Source organism: Gadus morhua, chromosome 16, assembly GCF_902167405.1.
Source record: "Gadus morhua chromosome 16, gadMor3.0, whole genome shotgun sequence".
NCBI lineage: Eukaryota > Metazoa > Chordata > Actinopteri > Gadiformes > Gadidae > Gadus > Gadus morhua.
Window position 1 is genome coordinate 27,075,928 of NC_044063.1, and position 19,420 is coordinate 27,095,347.

The following is a 19,420-nucleotide window of genomic DNA, read 5'->3' on the forward strand; positions in this document are numbered from 1 at the left end:
GAGGTAAGTGGGTAAAGTAACACTCGCGACTGCACCTAAAAAACAACTTGTGGCGCCACGGTTCCTGTTCATGAGCTCAGCGCGTCGCCCCTGCTGATATCTCCTCATCAACCAGGGACGCAGAGCGGGGACCCGGTCCCGCACAGAGGGGAGCTTTTATTTAAGCTATAATAAAATATTTTCCTAAAGTGAAAGTCTGTGTGTTTTCTCAGTCAGAATGACTCCGCTGCGAAGGTCACGCCCTCTAGTGGGAACTTTGTTTTTGTTTTTAAATTATCTGAAATGGAAAAAAAAAGAAACAAACCTCGGTGAGTCACTGTTTTGGAGAAAAGGGTAAGGCTACGAAACAGGTCAAACTCAGAGGTTGTGTTTGGGAAACGGAAAGAATAATGATGCAGCCTATTCTTACGAAATTTAAAAAGATATTGTGGTGTATTAGTCAGCCTTTTCTTTTGAAACTCTTGCCAACTTAGTATCTGTCTGCATTCCATGTGAAGGTAGGTTGGTTTCTTGGAACAGTCATCACCAACAGTCATCACTGACACATAATCCTCCATCTGCATGCTGTTACATGAAACATGCAATCTATAATGCACTGTAACTATGCTGTCGGACTCCAGTTTCCTTTCTCTCTTCACGTCCAGTATAAACCATTCAACCATATCTCCCTGCTATCATCACCTTCCCACAAGGCTCCTGCAAAAGCACAATGGTCCCAGTATCAAAAAAAGAGACCATTGTTGTTGTTTTATCCCCCCCCCCACACACACACACACACACACACACACACACACACACACACACACACACACACACACACACACACACACACACACACACACACACACACAGTGTAAGCTGATGAAATGTTGGGGGGAATCTGTTGCTGGGGGGGCTGGGAGATAATGGCTCCAGAAGACTGCTCCTCTCGATCCAGGCCGCCTTGAGCCGGGGGCGGCTGTGAGGGAGGGGCCTCCATTCTGACTGACCGGTTGGGGGCTGAAACACACATTACTGTAGCTCAAACAGAGAGCCCTCCTGTATTTACACAGGGCAACGCGGCGCTTGTGAATGCACCCGGCTACGAGGCGAGCCACCACTCAGGATTTCCACAATAGGTGGTGATAGAGCTCTCCTGTTTCCACAAAGGCCCGGATGTCACAATGCAAACACTGCCCTGCTGAGGAGACTCACGTCTCACTAGAGGAACCACCCTCCTTATGGATATAAGGGGGGTACACATGACGAACAACCCTGTTCCTGTGAATGTAGCCTTCACTCCACCACACAAGGACATTCTTTTCTATGCTTTCACAACTCACTACTCTCCACAAGGCTTCGCTGCAGGGCAGTGGAGCGTACAGGCTCGGACCGAGATGAGATTCCTTAAGTCGTAGGCCTTTTCTGGTATCCATTATTACCTGAAGGCAGCTGCATGCTCTGCCCCTTATTTGATCTGAGCAGAGGTAACCCACTACACAATGGGGCCCTTTGTGGTGATCTGCAGCCGAATCACTTCTGTACCTCATCAGTCCTCGGTACGATTGAACCTTTAAAATAGTGGATACGATGCAGAGTGTGCAATTGGTTAAGAAATGCTCTTCTTTCGAGCTGCATAAACTCTAAATTCATGGCCCTAAGTAAATTTGACCCAAATACGGATGATTGCAATGTCGCCTGTAAAGAAGATGTTCTTGAAGTTAAATATTGCAATGACCAGAATACCTGGCTATAATCATGGGTTGTTCAGTGTGTAACAGCACAATACATTGTACAGGTAAATAAATAGCAAATAGCCAGTATGTCTTATAGACATCATAACTTTGTTCCCCCATTAGAGATAATTACAAAGCTGAAGACGGGAGCGCAGGGGAACCACAGATGTATAATAAGGGACTATAGTAATGAAGCTAACAAGCCAGTACACGGGTATGACCCATCACCCATCGTTTTATTATCTAGGGGATTGGCCGATAAGGTAACAATAGTAGCCCAACCCTGTGACGCTGGTGTGTCAACATAAAGAGGCGTCCCTTTATGTTTTGCATATTTTCAAAACATATTGTATGCTTTAAACTTTTCGACGCCCTGTAATGGAGCGTCAATACAGCAGGTCGAAAAGTTTAAAATATGCACAATCGTTGTGAACAATTTACCCCTTTGGAGAAAGGTCAAGTTTATATTCCATGGCTCCCACCGGGCACTTAAACGCTCGACCGGAGCGCTGAACGACGCCTCACCTATCGCGATATCTGCACTCTCCTAAGTCCTAACCACTAACCTATACACACAGCCAGGTAACACGACAGTATTGCCCTCTACTATTGTTTTCAAACGAATGTGTTTATCTTACTTGGGCCCCTATTTATGTTACAATACATATAGACACCAGAATTGGGCGGAACACACACAAAAAAAACTTTACATTAAACTAAATCAGCCCCCAGTCGAGGGCAGGGACTATAGTCTCACGCACCAGCAGCTCCGGCTTGATCAAATCCCGATCCACCTGTTTGGCAGGAACACGATCCCACCGGAATGGCAGCGCAGGACTGAAGTCCACCGCACCGTGCTGGTTGTTAGTTACACGGATAATGGACGAGATTTGACCTGGAGTTGAGTTAGATCGGAGAATATAACCTTAACATTTGAGTGGTATCGAATAGTAAGTGAAATGCCTTGGACTCGGACCCGCCAGAGGATCGGGGCTGGGGACCTGGCCGTCCACAGCCTGTGTTTGATGCTGGTTTGTTTTGGTGAGTCTGCGTCAGCTTTTAAGGTTGTTTTGGTTGTCATCAGACATTGTAACGCTGGAAAAGCATGTATTCGGTTTATTGCTTTGTCTGTCAAGGTTGATCTTTTATTTATTAAGTCTGTTTATGTAGGACTTTGTATGTTTTACCTATTCCTGGATATTTGTCTTGTAACCTAATGAAGTTTGTATCTCACCAGTTTATATTTAAAATGTTTCATCTCCACCGCAATTCATAATTCAAAGGACGTAACTTGTATTTTTTTTTGTCAAACTTGAGACGCGTGTGGAGCTGTAGGCTACCCTACTGTGTGTCTGAGGCGGGCCTGGCCGGGAGGCTTTACAAACAGGCCTCACTGCTGTAAACGCAACATTAAAAGTGAATCAATTTCCGGAAAATGTAATGGATCTAAACACCTAATATAAACCTAGCGAGTTGAAGGGCAATCAGATTCAGAAAAATGCAGACGTGGATTGAATTTGGAATCGTGTCCCATTGGTCCAGGATCAGATTCAGGTGAAAAGTATATTATATAATATATATTTTGCTTTCAGTTTTTTGTTTTTTAGAATATTTAAATACTTGCAGAGATCACAGTGGAAGAGTATGAAGAAGAATATGTGTGCATATTTTATTAAAGGAACATCTTTCTCTTTTGGGATGTTCCTTTAATAAGGAACATCCTTCTCTTTTGGGATGTTCCTTTAATAAGGAACATCCTAAAAGCTGTTCCTTATTCCTGCATGGTTCCTGCCTGGTTAAATGACTAGAGTGGCCACTATGGTGACCACAGGCCATTGTTAAGCCCCCTCCCCATGCGTTTTTAACATACTCGACAAGTCTTGATGACTCACCTTTTAAGAAATCCAATGTTTTTTTGGTATTCCAAGTCCTCCACATGTGAAACCAAGGGGATAGGAATAGTTACCAGGGTATAAAGGCCCCCTCTGGAAGCATGCTACACGGGTCTTTTATGACAACGGGATCATCAGGGCTTGAGTTCACCTGGAACGGAATCAATGCTCACGGGATGCTGGCTGTGTGGTGAAGAAATGTTACACCATGCAGAAATGATCGTGCTGCACGGTTTTCGGCACTGTGGATGGCTGCACTCTCCCTGCGAACATCTCGTGAGAACACCTGAGAATTGCACCACCACTGAAGCAAGGATAACTCCGCTGCGATTTTCATAAAACACTTTGGGTGACAGTGCTTTATACATTATGGTGTGATGTGAGTAACCTATAGCCATGCAGGAATTAATTAATTGTGCAACACTGTTCAGATTGGCCATCCTCCCTATTGTGTAAGTGTTATTAGGGATGTAACGGTGACCGGTTTAACGGTAAACCCCGATAAAAATATTGTCGATAAAAATTACCTTTTTCATTTCAAAAAAAATTATTATCGAGGCGTAGCCCTCTGTGTAACCTGCCTGCGCGGCAAGTTTCGATTCAATTGGAATCATGGCGGAAGGAGGGGATGACAGCGCTCAAGACATCCATCAGCCTTCTAATAGGGATGTGCATTTCTGGCATTGGCAACAATACTTCAATATTCGCTGAGAAGTATTCGAATAATATTCGAAAATCGGTCAATCAAGAACCCACCACACACGCACCTCGGATACACGCACACACAATGACATGGGGAGAGGCTTTTATGATTTGTATGAAATCAATCTGTTTATTTCACTAACTGCGCCATCAACATTCAACATCAAAATTATTTCAACATGGGCTTAAGCAGATAGGCCTACATGCTCCGAAAACGGATCGATATTTAGTCATTTATTTTACTGAACACAGCCTATGACGGTGAACTAAACACGTAAAAAAAATAACTTCACACGGTGTGTCTTTTTGCAATTTATTTGTTACCAGCATTCGTAGTGTTGATCAGCAGAGAAATAGTCTGCCAAAGACGTTGACGTCTCTCAACCGAGGACGCTGGGGTTGATAAGTGACCGGACTACTTGCGGAGTGCTACGATGGAAAAGAAAAATCAACTTTCCTTGACAGCGGTCATTATATGCTTGGCAACGGTGAATTATCAAAAGATTATTCACCACCGCAAGTTGTGAAGGCCCGGCCATACAAGTGAACGGAGCGTTCAACAGCAATGAGAAGAGCCGTGTAATAAATAACGATAATCACATTCATTATTCGATATTCTGACTCCGACTATTCGACGATCGATGCCCATCCCTACCTTCTAATGGCCCGTTCAGACCACACGATTTCAGCCCGATTTTGCCCCGATTCTTTCGTCGCAGACAAATTTGCGAATCGTACACGATTTTGACAGGTCGGCGACGAGACGAGGTCTTGTAATGTGACACGCTTGCGATCTGCGGCGTTCAAAAACCCCACGACGAAATGTTTTGCATGTCAGAATTTTTTGGGGAATCGCATGACGTATCCATTGTTGACATAATAATAATAATAATAATAATAATACATTTAATTTGGAGGCGCCTTTCAAGGCACCCAAGGTCACCTTACAGAGCATATAGTCATCATACATTTTTTAAAAAAAAACAAGACATTGTGTAAAAATAAATAAACATAAGAAATAAGAAATAAATAAAACAATAACAAGACAAAACAAAACAAAAAAACAATCAAAACAGTGATCAGTTAGACGTTGTGTGCGAGTTTGAACAGGCGAGTTTTGAGTTGTGACTTGAAGGTTGTAATGGTGTCTGATTGTTTTATGTGTGGGGGGAGGGAGTTCCAGAGTCTGGGTGCTGAACAGCTGAATGACCGGGCACCCATTGTAGTGAGTCGTGATGTGGGGATACATAGTAGTCCAGCAGAGGTTGAGCGGAGGGAGCGGGAGGGAGTGTATTCTTGGAGGAGGTCGCAGAGATAACTGGGGGCTAGGTTGTGGAGAGCTTTGTAGGTGAGGAGTAGGGTTTTGTATTGGATACGGTAGTGTACTGGGAGCCAGTGAAGTTGAATGAGGACAGGGGTGATGTGGTCAGATGATTTGGTGCGGGTGATGATCCGGGGGGCTGAGTTCTGAATGATCTGCAGTCTGTTGATGAGTTTGGTGGGGAGTCCGGTGAGGAGGGCGTTGCAGTAGTCTATGCGTGATGTGACAAATGAGTGAACTAGGATTTCAGTGCTGGATTGGGTCAGTGATGGGCGGAGTCTGGCGATGTTGCGGAGGTGGAAGAATGCAGTCCGGGTGATGTTGTGAATATGGGGTGCGAATGAGAGGGTGTTGTCCAGGATGACGCCGAGGCTCTTGACTTTGGAGGAGAAGGGTACTGGGAATCCATCGATAATTATGAGTGGAGCTGGGGTGTGTTGTGATTTAGTGAGGGTGGATTTGGATCCGATGAGCAGGGCCTCGGTCTTGTTTCCATTGAGTTTCAGGAAGTTCCTGCTCAACCAGCTCCGGATCTCTTCCAGGCACGTGATGAGGGAGGTGGGGGGGATGGCAGCGGTGGGTTTGGTGGAGATGTAGACCTGTGTGTCGTCAGCGTAGCAGTGAAAATGGACCCCATGGTGATGGAGGAGTGTGCCGAGCGGGAGGAGGTAAGTGGTGAAGAGGAGTGGTCCCAAGACTGACCCCTGGGGGACACCCAGTGAGACACCTGAACATCCAGACTTGTGGTTGCTTAGTTGAACAAATTGTTGACGGCCGGTGAGGTAGGATGTAAACCAGGAGAGTGCAGCACCAGTGATCCCAATACCAGCTAGGCGGTCCAGGAGCAGAGGGTGGGAGATGGTGTCGAATGCTGCGCTGAGATCGAGGAGGATGAGAATGGTGAGTAATCCAGAGTCGGCTGCAAGGAGGAGGTCGTTGGTGATTTTGACTAGGGCTGTTTCAGTGCTGTGTTTTGGACGGAAGCCAGATTGGAACGGTTCGTGGAGATTGTTAATGTCGAGGTGGGACTGTAGTTGTGCGGCAACCACCCTTTCAAGTGTTTTGGAGAGGAAAGGGAGATTGGAGATGGGCCGGTAATGGTTAAGGTCAGATGGGTCAGCACCAGGTTTTTTCAGGATGGGAGTGATGGCAGCCAGCTTGAGAGTGAGGGGTACAGTACCAGTAGTGAGGGAGGAGTTAATTATGTTGGTGATCATTGGGGAGATGGACGGAAGACATGCTTTGACAAGGGAGGTGGGAAGAGGATCGAGCTGACAGGTGGTGGTTTTGGCTTTGCGGATGAGTTCTGAAACGGTCTGTTCTGTTACTAGGGTGAAGTCAGAGAGGGAGCTGATGAGAGGTTGGCCAGAGGTGATCATCCAGGGTGGGTCATCAGAGGGGGTGCGAGATGAGGCCAGTTGTTGGTGAATGGTGTTGATTTTAGAGCTGAAGAAGTCAAGGAACGCAGTGCATTGGGTGGTGGAAATATCTGGAGGGAGAGATTTAGTAGGCTGAAGTAAGTGGTTGACTGTTGAGAAGAGGACTCTGCTGTTGCCTGTACCAGTGTTGATGAGGTTGGAGTAGTATGAGGTTTTGGCAGTGGTGAGGGCATTCTTGTAGTGATGGAGGTGGTCCGAATACATTTGGCGGTGTACAGTGAGTTGAGTCTTATTGTAGAGTCGCTCCAGTCGACGACCAGTGGCTTTGAGCTGGCGCAGATGAGGAGTGAACCAGGGAGCAGTGTGGGTGAATGAGACTGAGCGGGTTTTCAGGGGGGCCAGGGTGGTGAGGGAGGAGGAGAGGCAGTTATTGTAGTGAGTCACCAGGTCAGTCAGGGAGGAAGCTGGGGGAGGGTTGGGGTAGGAGCTGATCATGGTGGAGAGGTCTGTGGTGTTGATAAGTTTGATGTTTCTGGAGGAGATGGTCCGTTGTTCCTTGGTTTTGTGTAGTTGGGTATGAATGTCAAAAAGTACAGCTTTGTGGTCGGAGATGGGGAAATCAATGACATCAAGGTTAGTGGGAGTGATGTCAGTGCAGCAGATTAAATCCAGAATGTGACCTTTGTTATGGGTTGGGAGGTTGACATGTTGTGTGATGCCAAGACAGTCCAGAAGTGATGTAAAGTCATTAGCAAAAGTACAGGATGGGTTGTCAATGTGGATGTTGAAATCACCAAGGAGGATAACAGTGGGGGACATTGCACATACAGATGTAAGTAGTGATGAGAATTCATTGAGGAAAACGGCGGAGGGTTTTGGTGGTCTGTAAATGGTGACAATGATAGTGGGTTTGGGGCCGGAGAGTCTTACAGCTAGACATTCAAAGGAGGAGTGAAGGGGGACTGTGACATGAGGGAACCACGCCCCCAGTTGCGTGAGGGAAGCCCGCGAACAGCTGGAGCTCACGGGCAGTGTTTACCAACTGACTTCACTGCACTACGCTGAGTAGGAGTACGTAACTACTGCAAAAATGAATGCGATCAATAACAAGAAGAATGCTAATAAAGAAAACTATAGAAAATGGAGCAATATAATGGAGACAACTTTGGTGGAAATGTGGCAGCAACGTCCCTGCATTTTCGGGGTTGGGTATTTGAAAATACCGTGATAATACCGAAAACCAGGATAATTTTGGCCTCAACAACCGTGAGGTTAAATTTTCATACCGTTACATCCTTATGTGTAAGTCAGAACAGCATTCACCATTATACCACCGATTGCTTATAGACAAACTAGAAGTAATTTAATTGTATTGTTTATAGTTGCCTCATAGTGAGGCCATACATTGCGAATGCTCTGCATTTTCTATAGTATTATTCAGGTTTTACATAACAATGGTCCCTGTTTAAGAAACCACCAGCATTTTGCAAGTCTCAACGATACTTGGGGAGGGCTACTTAACGTTACATAGGCAATGCTAGTGTCACTTCGAGTACCTACACAGCAGGAAGGGTGTTAACGGCTTGGCACATAGAAATACAGAAACCCAAGAGCCCTCTGTGTCACTCCCACCCCCTCAGAGACCGTGGTAACTCTGATGAGGTTGTTACAATTCAGATGCTAAAACATACATTTCTTTCCTCAAACATTAAGTTTACTTTCCACCCCTGGCGGAATTCAACTTCAAGGCCTTCTTCAAATATTTCAAAACCGCAATCAACAACTGCTTGTGGCTGACGCCTGGAGACGGCAAAATGTCTACAGACTGGCAGTCTGTAGCCATTCTCTGTTTACCTCCTCTTATTCCTCCCACTTACAATTGCCTTGTGTGGCTATTAAATTCACATTAAATAAAAAAAAGCTTTATTGACATGAGAAACAAAAAAATACGTACACAGGTGAACAAATAGAGGTCAAAATATAAAATGTTCAATACAAAATATATACTTATCAAAAAATTACACTTAAATACTCAATATATAAAAAGTAAAAAGTGGGGTATTCTAAATTTACAGTATCTCCTAATAAACAGATAAATTAAAGATACACTGTACATACAGTATTTTCAATTAAAGTGTGTCTCTCTCATTCTCTTTCTACATCCCCCCCCCAGTTGCCTCCCCGGTGTCCCCCATCACGGTGACCTCACCCCCTGAGCTCCACGCCTCCCGGGGGGAGTCGGTGCTGCTGGTCTGCACCTTCTCCTCCACCAGCAGGCCCACCAGCCGCATGTCGGTGGACTGGTCCTACCGGCCGCCCAGCGGGGGGGCCCCGCAGACGGTGAGTGGGCCGCTCCACGCACAGACCACGATCAATACTATACCGTGATGTTAATGATGATGGTCTGTCTGCTGGAGCCCGGGGGGAGATTGATTGGTGTTATATCCTGACAACATGCATTCCTCTGCGTTGTTCATAGTGGGATCAAGAAGGAAGATAATAAATGAATTATGCATTAATGTGTTCTACTGTAAGAATATGGTGTTCTCAGTGTAGGTTGATTCTCATGATGATTCAACGTATTGCTCTGATTGGCTGCTGTGCTTCGTGGATGGGCAGACACGTTTTTTTGCTTGGTTGAAAAAAAGATTGATATAATCCATCAAACTGACTTTTGGGCCTCAAAGTTCACTGCCTATTTTATATTCTTTATTTGCCTTTTAATGGGCATAATGAGTATAGGGGATTGATGGTGATATTGTAGAACTGCCTACAGTGCTAAGGGCCTCCTCCCAATTTCCTCTGTCATGTGCATTTGCAGAGATTGGTTCTATCAGAGGGTCCCAACCAAACAGCATGGTGACTAATGTTTATTGTGAGCCGGCCTGGACTGTTGTGGTAATTGGGTAGTTCTGTGGCGGCTCACAGACCATGGTTCAAGGGGTCAGAGTGAGACACTGATTGGGCACTGCCCCACAGCATGGCTCACAATGTTCCTGTTGCTATCCTAGAGGGGTAAATGATATGAAGTCTCTGAATCCTCATCAAATGTTAGCAAATATCCTTTTATGTATCCACGTCTGCAGAGGAATCGACTATTAAATAGAATAATGCAAGAGCACAATTCTATGTTGAGGTTTATGTTTCTAGGTTCTTGTTCAGTGCGAAGAACTGTGTTGAAAATCTCTTTTTGGTTATTTTGGTTACTATCTGGGCTCCATGAAACCAGATGTTTGGAGAAGCGCGTTAATACCATTTGTTTCATGGCAGCAGATGGAGAAACAGTTGCGGCCCTGTCCACATTTCCTCCTCCTCACCTCTGCAACCACAGTCCCATTTAGAATATCGAACTGGCGCCGCACCTGGAGACGTGATCTGGAAGCCCTATGTGGTCAGCTTTTCTCAAATCTTCAAAAGCACAAACCTCCCGACCTACCATGGCATTCACTTAGCCTGCCGTCCGTCCAGCGAGGGCGGGTCCAGTTTCACTGATCAGCGCTCAGGGAGGAACGCCTCGAGCACCCAGGAACATTTGGAACAACAGGCCGACCATCAGGCTGTGGTTGCATGTAATTCCATTTGCATGGTCGGTGGGGATGGGGGGTGGGGGGTGGGGGGGGGGGGGGGATCTATAGAGTGTGGTCGCCTCTGCTATCATTTCCTATAGGGGCACTCAGTGTTAAGTGATAGCTAATGTCTTGCGGCTGCACTCATATGGACTTCTGTTGGTTTAGTCGTCAAGATGTAGTCATTGGGCCTTAGAGTGTGTGTCTTTGTTTGTGTGAGTGTGTAGAGGGCAAAGTTAGTGTGTCATAGAGAAAGCGAGCATAGCCATAATCAGCAGATGGAGTGGGGCTTAACCCCACAAAGCAAAAGGCACCACTGGGGGTGTGGAGTCTATGGGATTGGTTCCATGGGTTGGGCCAAAACCTGTGACTTTTCCCTTCATCCCCTCCAATCGACGCCAGGCTGTTTTCAAACCCCAATAAATAACGTTCTCTTGATGTGGCGCTGCGACAATGTCGGGCCTCCGGGCTCCACTTTTCTCATTTGAAGTCTGGATCTGCTCGCCGTTCAATTTCATTAGGGGGTTTTGGCTGCTTTATGAGGCCGTCCCATCGCCGTATATCACATTGGCAAGGACCATGAATAAGCATTAAAAGCCTCCAATCAGAAATATATTTTTGCGGCCCCCGCTTTAGTGTCAGTCAGAATAAACGTGTGCTCCTTAGTTGTCTGGGGGTAAGTACCTGCGCTCAGAAGAGCCTCCACACTGCAGGTGGCTCAGGGAGCAGTGTTGTACACTCAATCTAATGTCAGCGGGAGGTCGTGGTCATTGGGTCAACTTTTTTCTGGGCTGGCAAAGAAATTGCCTTTGGAAAATGTAGATTTAAATTACACTGATGAGAATATTTGTGATGTCATCGGACAGACCGTCGCCGATGGTGCTGTAGGGGTAAATGTTGGTGGTTTGTGATTGGACTGCTTACGCTAAGAACCAATCCAGTTCATCTTCATGCTTTACATTAGTTTCCATTATTTTACCAATGACCAATGCCTGCCTTTTATTCGCTCTATGACTTTGTCCGGAAAAACACTTTGAGTCGGTCCTTGCAGTGTGCAGTTTACAAGACAGGTGCACAACAGTTTGAATCACCGTAACCCTGGAGCATTTCTTAGCCGACATTGGCACTTTGATTCACCTTCGTGTCGAACAGGTCTGTACACAGAGAGAACTCTCTGGGTGGATTCCACATTTATGGCTCAAGTGCAGTTTTTTAACTACCGGTAGTTCTTTCCAGTAACCCCATTCTCAGCATGCCTCCCGTTCTTCTCGTTGATGAACCTGGAGCTGCAGTCTTACGTGGCGTTGTCCGTCTCCTCCTCCCTTCCAGTTCTTCCACTTCTCGTCTAAGGCCTTCCCCCCGGCCGACGGCCAGTTCCAGGGCCGCGTCCGGTGGCAGGGCAGCCCGGCACGCGGCGAGGGCGTCCGTCACGCTGCTCAACGCCCTCGCTGGCCGACAACGGCACCTTTACCTGCAGCGTGAGGAACCCGCCCGACGTCCACGGCTCCCCCACCTCCCACACCGTGCTCACCGTCACGCCCAAAGGTACACACGACACTGACGCACCTTTAGCCAGGGGACGTGGCGTACAGCCGGATGACAGATGGGGGTGGAGGACCGGCCCCTGTGGTTCTGGTATCGCTTGCCTCTGCTTGTTTAAAGAGTCTATTCGTTTTTTTTCATTGAGCACATTCTTCAGGACCAACGTCATCGCTACACTTGTTGAGGCGTGTGTGCGTGTGTGTGGGACGACGAGTTATTTGTCTTTATACACACGCGCGCACAGAATGACCTATGCCAAAATATTTATGCCCTACATAAAATCCACTGTAATCTGAGCTGTGTTTTTACATGCCTTGTTTTCGGATCTCCCTGGGGTCCCCAAGAGATGCAGCTCATAATCCCTCTGAGGTCTAACGCTATACTTTGCCATATTTTTCATCTAACCTTTTTATATTCCATATTGAAAAAACATAACCATATCAATGTATTACCCCAACTCTTTCGTCACTTTGAGATAGTGAGTCAACATTACTGAATACTGAATAACCCAACACATTGGAAATCTGTTTTAAACATTTGTGTTTATCTTCTTATTCAAACCAATTTGCTATGATGATGATCATGACAAAATCATCATATAGAAAATGTCTGTACCCATTTGGGGCTGTAGGTTCTTCTGTTAGGCCAGGTGCATGTTTGAACCCATTGTGTGCTTGGGTTGGCTGTCCAAAACATGTCCTGGCCAATAGTAAACCCTTTGTAGAACTAGGTCTGCCTAATGTGTCACTTTTTCCAATGGCATTAGGCCAAAAGAAAATGAAAAGACGAAAATAATTCCATCTTTTGGAATATTGTATTGTATTCAACACAGCAGAGGGTTATTGAATTGTGGAAAGACAGGATGCTATATTGTTATGTGCGTGTGTGTTCTCAAAGAAGAAGAATTGTTATGGTCAAAGAGACAGCAGACCTAAAATAATTGAATTGGCAAACATTGAATGAATTAATTTAATTTCTTATGCTGTATTGGGTACAACGTAACTGATCATCTGAGAAAGTTTGGGACATTAACCCTCTCTTTCTCTTTCTCTCTCTCTCTCTCTCAGTGGCCAGCGTGCGGTTCTCTGACGTAGGGGTCCTCCTAGTGTTCGTCCTGCTCCCCTCTGCGCTTGTCACGCTGGGCCTGATCGCCAGGATGTGCTGTCCCCAGAAGGAGCACAGCCACCATTCAAAGGCCTACCGATCTCCCATAGAGGTCACCGAGGAGTCAGTACAGATTAATTGGCCAATTCCTTGCCTTCCGTTGGGCTTTCTTTTCTTTTTTGTGATATTGCTCTCAGATGTAGACAGGGTGGTTTTAATGAGTCGCTGAGGCTGCGAAGCTAATTCTGAATAGGCACTAACCGTATAAATCCAAGCTCTCCGTAGTCGGTCTATTAATAAAATCTATTTTATGGGTAATTAATCCCATGGAATCCTAAAAAATATTCTATGTGTAGAATTAATATAGTAAAGATTTTGTGATGATAATGCCATGATGCTATCAGAATTTATATTGATTGATGCATGATACTTGTGGCAGGCGATTACTGTTTAGATAATGCTTGAATGTGCTGATAACCAAGTCTTACCGAAAGTTGAATCTAGTATGTATAGATAACTCCAGGCTACACTAAAGATACATCAGCATCCAAAACCATTTAAAACCGAGCTCTCTGTATTTGTGAAATCCTTGATGATAGATGGATGTCTCTCAGGATTTAGAGTTGTAACATTGCATTTTGAGCCAAGTAAATTGAAAAACCCAAATTGGCGGTTGTAACAAGGGAACCACTGTTATCTCTCCCCTTTGGCAGAGATGAGTATGCCGCCTGGCAGATGAGAACCAAAATGAGGAAGAAGATTTGCTGTGACCTGGATAAAACGGTAGGCACCAGTTGGTCCCAGCATGCCACATCGGGTTACCACAGTCCGTTATCACATCAATAACTTATCGAGGCGTCTACGCCGGATCCATGTCGCACGCTACATTTTACATGCCGTTGTTATGGGGCGGTGGGGTTCTCCCCATAATTGTGTATTTCCTTGTTGTGTTGTTGAACACCCTTTTCTGACTTACTGACTGCCCTGCGTTCCGGCCCAGGAGTGGGAGGAAGGCTACTACAGCCAAAAGACGAGGCCTCCAGGGGAACAGGGTGTTGCTGAATCCCAATGCTAGAGACTCCTGCTGGTGTGGACACACAACTACAACATTAGATGCGGAATTGGAAATTCCCAATTCTTCCCAAATCGCAGTAGTATCGACAGTTGAATTTCTACCGGATGAGGGAATTTCCTCCATTGAATTAAATGCACATTCTTTTTTATCAAATGTAAGACCTTAAAAGAAAAAATACATACTGCTTTTAGTCACAGGAACATTGTCTTATTTTTTCTGTTCAGCTGGCACTTTAGAAATGTCTAGTTGTTAAGGATGTTATAGATTGTGTGAGTTTATTTTGAAGACACCGGGAACATGACTATGAAAGACTGTCTTCCCTATTTTGTAAAATCTTTGCCTTAATTGAGGTTCAATTAAATATATATTTTTTCTTTATTTGGATGGATAATACGTTGTATCATACCTGTCATTATGACAAGGTGAATGCTATTTAGGATGGCTTGCCATTATATTCACTGCGTGCTAATTATCTTTTACCCTTGTTTCCCTAATCTTGTTTTATGTATATCTCAATTGCCTTAGAGCAGATGTACATGTTTGTTTGCTGAATGGCAAATGTTGTTAATATGAAAAAATATTTAAGTAAGAAAAGCTTTATCTGAACCAATTAAATGAATAAGCCAGCAACCTATTGTTCTGAAATGTGTTCTACCAATTGATTATTATTATGGGAAAAAAATGAGGGCAAAAGGAAGGTTTCAAATCAACCACATTAACCTTGATGCAATTTGGAATACTTTGAAACTGCAAAGGGATTCTGCAACAGCAGCTAACGGTATCAGTGTAGTCATTATTGGCTTTCCTACACCTTGAGTTTTCCACTTGGCTCTTTGAACTCTTCAGGAATGCGCTTGAATATTCCTTTAAAAAAATGCTTGCGACAGGATGTTTACCTAGTAAAAATCGACCCTCACCTACCATGTCTCTGAGCAGTCGTAGGACAAGCAGTAGATGCTACATGGAGCCCTATAATAACTGGTAGGTAATGGACCGTGAAGTCACTGATCTTGCAAAGGAAAATAATTACTCAGCAGCCCACGTTCCTGGTGGTTTGTTTTATATTCTACTCTGCATTCAGCCCGGTTCATCATGCCTCCACCGCATGTTAATAATTCACACACACAGTAATGGTGAAACGGTTATCTCCCTTCCTCATCTCAACTACCATGGCAACAGATTAATGTCCGGTTTTGCAACTGGGAGGAGCCAATAAGGGAACAACGGACCAAGTAAATGAATAAACCAACAGGCGTATATTTGATTGACAGGACTAGATTTGAATCGCATTCGTAACAATTTGAAAGACGAAAACCTTAATGCTGGGGGGGGGGGGGGTCATATAATTGACCCCCCCTAGTGGGGTCATACATAAGTGCACCTATCATGTCCTTCTTCCAGAATATTCTGTCCGCTTAGAGCTGCCATCCTAAATTATTTTCGGTGGGCTTGCCAAGGCTGCTCTGGCTGCCAGCCTGGATCTGTTCCTCCACTGTCTGTCTCCAGCACCGCAAGTCTACATTACTCCCTGAATCAGGCTCTGGGAGTCTGCCTGCTGGTCAGCAGTCTGTGTGTGTCAGGATGTGTGTGTGTGTGTGTGTGTGTGTGTGTGTGTGAGCGGGAGCCTTTCATGAACATTGATGTAGAGGAATGCTGTCCGTCTGTTTGGGTGGTGGTAGGAGGGTTTCACACACTCCAAACTGCCATCTTGCTTCTATCTTTCCATTTGATTAGGACTAATAACATGGTTCTTCTGGATTTCTGGGTCAAGTAGTACCATCCTAGTTAGCTTGAACTTCTTCTGTGGAACTTTAACGCGCATGATTGAAACCATCATACTGACAAGATTTAGCGACAAGATCCCCTCTGCCCTCCTCCCCATCTCTCGAGGGTCTCTGTTGAATTGCAGCAAGGAGGGAAGAGGAGCTTTGCCGTGGGCATGGTATTTGGTGGTGCAGACCTTCTGTGGTTTGTGGGCCTGCAGGACGCAGAACTCAGTGTTCCCAGTTCACCATCACTGATCCTGGAGCCCACAGCATCCCCTGTTCAGTGTGCTGAGAATGGTCGTTAAAATATAGTGATAGTTAAAGAGTATTTCATAGCAGGCAAAAGCACTACTACTAAATCACTCCTCCTCTAAATGGTCCCGGCTCCACAGTGCACACAACAGAAGGATCGACCCACATTGGCTAGATTGTACTCTCACCAAAAGCCATATTCGATTGTTTCGACAGCCTTCAATAACACTTGATGAGTCTATAACCCTGCGTTTAACTTCTGTTTGTTTTATGCAACCGACGTAATAACGGTGAGAACCCAGGAAAGAACAGGAGTTTCTGTTCTCTAACACTGAAGCCCAGCTGCTCATGAAAAGTACGCAATAAATGTGTTGAATGTGAAGAGGCGTTGGAAACTGAGGATGTTTTCATCTAGTTTGCGTCAGTGCTCAGTAGAGTCCAGGCTGGTAAACATGGGATAATGGATTGCCGACTAGGACACACAAAACCGTTGGCTTTGGAATCGTTGGCTCGTAAGACGAGACTGTTGGACATGGCCAAGTTGGACATGTTTGCCCTAATTTTCCTGTTGGCAAACATGTAGCCACAGACCGCTGTAATTTCTATGTTATGATGATTAACGTTTGGTTTTACCCTAAATGGGACGAAACCACTTAAAGCTAGGGTAGGCCGTTTGGGAAAGCAGCCAGAATACACTAGCTTTTTCAAGTAGCTTAGCAACAGGTCTGCCTAGCATTGTGGAAGACCCCAATCACGCGCAATGAGTGCAGGGACAGCTATCGCAGGTAGCCAGGTAGACAGACAGACAGACCATTAAAGCCATTTAATCTTTTACTTTCACTTTGGGCTGAATTAAACGATTGGATGGGCTTTTTTCAGGACTGCCACAGATACCGGCTCTTATGTATTTGTTTTTTTTATCAAAGCCCTTGATTTATTGATTACTGTCCCCATGTAAGTATGCCAAAAATTGCCTAGTCTACCTTTATAGCGCTATAAAACCCTGGACTGTGTCTATGTAAACCGCAGGCTTTGACTTCAGTCTGTAGTTTGTTTTGTGATTCAGGGCCCGGGCCAGGATGCTTTTAGGGCGTGTGCATGGATAAGGGGACCTGCCAGTGGGTCACACCGCTCTGTCTCTGAAAGGCTTTACAAGGCCCTTAACTGCTTTCTGTCATTGTGGGACATCCAGGCGTCAGCGCAGTACTTGGTATGCACCACTGCTTATTTTGTATTGACTCTGTGTTTTGCACAAAGTAGGCAACTAATTGTGTGCTGCATCGCAGAAACACAAATATCATCACATCTGGCCCAAAACTGTAGAAAAATAACACGCATCATTAAACAAAGTGGGTAATTTTCAGTCTCACTGTGTGAGAACATTCTATTCGTGTGTCACTGTACACGTAGGGAGCTGAGTTCATATAAAAACTTTGGGATGCAATATTAACTGCTATGTGACCAACTGACTGGTGTTTTCTTTGAGGCAGCTTCATCTCACAGCAAAGGGTTAGCTTGCTGCCTACAGTCTTTCGTCTTGCAGACGACAGACTTCTCCATATTTATCCATAGCGGTATCCTGTATTATTTCACACAAGACATCTTTTTCTCTGCGTTAATTCTGTTAGGACGTAGGTGATGGAATGGGACACAACGGGAATCTGTTTAATGGTTTAACTTGGTGATAAACGATGAAGCTGTGTGCAGCAGTATTATTGTGAATCATAGCCAATAAGTCCATCATAGCTTTATAAACAACTGTAAGCAAATAGGGTAGTACAGTTCAATTAATTATTAATGTTGTGTAGACTAGTTGCATAATGTTGCACTCAGCGTGCAAATTCCTATGCAGCAGCAAATGAGGGATTCCACAAGCACATGTCATCCGAGCCCGGCCAGAGGCCGGACCCGTTCCTCTTGAGCAAGGCACGTCTTCAAACCAGTCCAGTGGCGTGGGATGTGGCTGCTGTTTCGCGGCGGCTCTTTGTGCCAAGAGCGCCATCGCAGTGATCCACGGCTGGCTCCTCAGCCTCCAACTCACCTGACTCGGGCAGGGGGGGGGGGGGGTCTGCTTCTGGGCTGTAGAGTACAAGCATGATGACACACGGTTCCTGATGTAGCATAAAGGCGGCTAATGGTAATGGATTCAGCCCTCTGGTGCCACAGGCAGAGGGGGGGGGGGTACGGCTGTAGGCTAATGGTTTTCTCTTCCTTGGTGAACTGGGAGTGGGGTGATATAGCAAGATGAAGGAATAGTATGACAAGGCCCGGTCTCCCCCCCTTCTCCCTTGGCCTGCTGCCATCACCCCTCCCTCGGTCCTTCGCTTCTGTTTTATGACACTCCATTTTCTCCCCCCCTCTCGCCCCTCCATCCCTCTGTGGCCGGCCCACTGGTGAGAGTGGGGGTGGGGGTTCTTCTGTCAACGGGGTGTGTGTGTGTGTGTGTGTGTGTGTGTGTGTGTGTGTGTGTGTGTGTGTGTGTGTGTGTGTGTGTGTGTGTGTGTGTGTGTGTGTGTGAAAGAGAGAGATTGAGTGTTTGTGTCGTTATTAAAGGAAGACGTGGTGTGGTGTGGGTGTTGATAGTGAGCATGAGCTTGTGGGACCCGCTGCACTTTAAAGCTCTTAATATCATGAGTTATATGTTCTAAATATAATGAATTATGGTTCTAAATATAATGAGTAATGTTCTTAATATAACGAGTTATGTTCTTAATATAATGAGTTATGGTTCTAAATATGAGTAATGGTTCTTAATCTAATGAGTTATGGTTCTAAATGTAATGAGTTATGGTTCTAAATGTAATGCTTTATGGTTCTAAATATGAGTTGGTTCTAAATATGAGTTATGGTTCTAGATGTAATGAGTCATGGTTCTTTATATCAGTTATGTTCTAAATATAATGAATAATGGTTCTAAATATAATGAGTTATGGTACTACAGGTAATGCTTCATAGAAATATATGTAGATGAAGGGTTATGGTTCTTAAGGTAATGCGTTATGGTTCTAAATGTATTGAGTTATAGTTGTAAAGTTGATGAGTTATGGTTATAAAGCTAATGCGGTATGGTTCTTAAGGTAATGCATTATGGTTCTAAATGTATTGA

The 19,420-nt window shown here is 45.1% G+C and overlaps 1 protein-coding gene across 1 annotated transcript; it reads left to right on the forward strand.

Moving 5' to 3' along the window:
• The first annotated feature begins 2,277 nt into the window (after positions 1–2,277).
• mpzl3 (myelin protein zero-like 3) lies at positions 2,278–14,926 on the forward strand. Its single transcript, XM_030380611.1, is given in 8 exon segments — positions 2,278–2,756; positions 9,183–9,349; positions 11,905–11,994; positions 11,996–12,019; positions 12,021–12,120; positions 13,185–13,344; positions 13,935–14,004; positions 14,222–14,926. Coding segments are annotated over 8 exon segments (768 nt in total). The 5' UTR covers positions 2,278–2,674; the 3' UTR covers positions 14,297–14,926.
• The last annotated feature ends 4,494 nt before the right edge of the window (positions 14,927–19,420 follow it).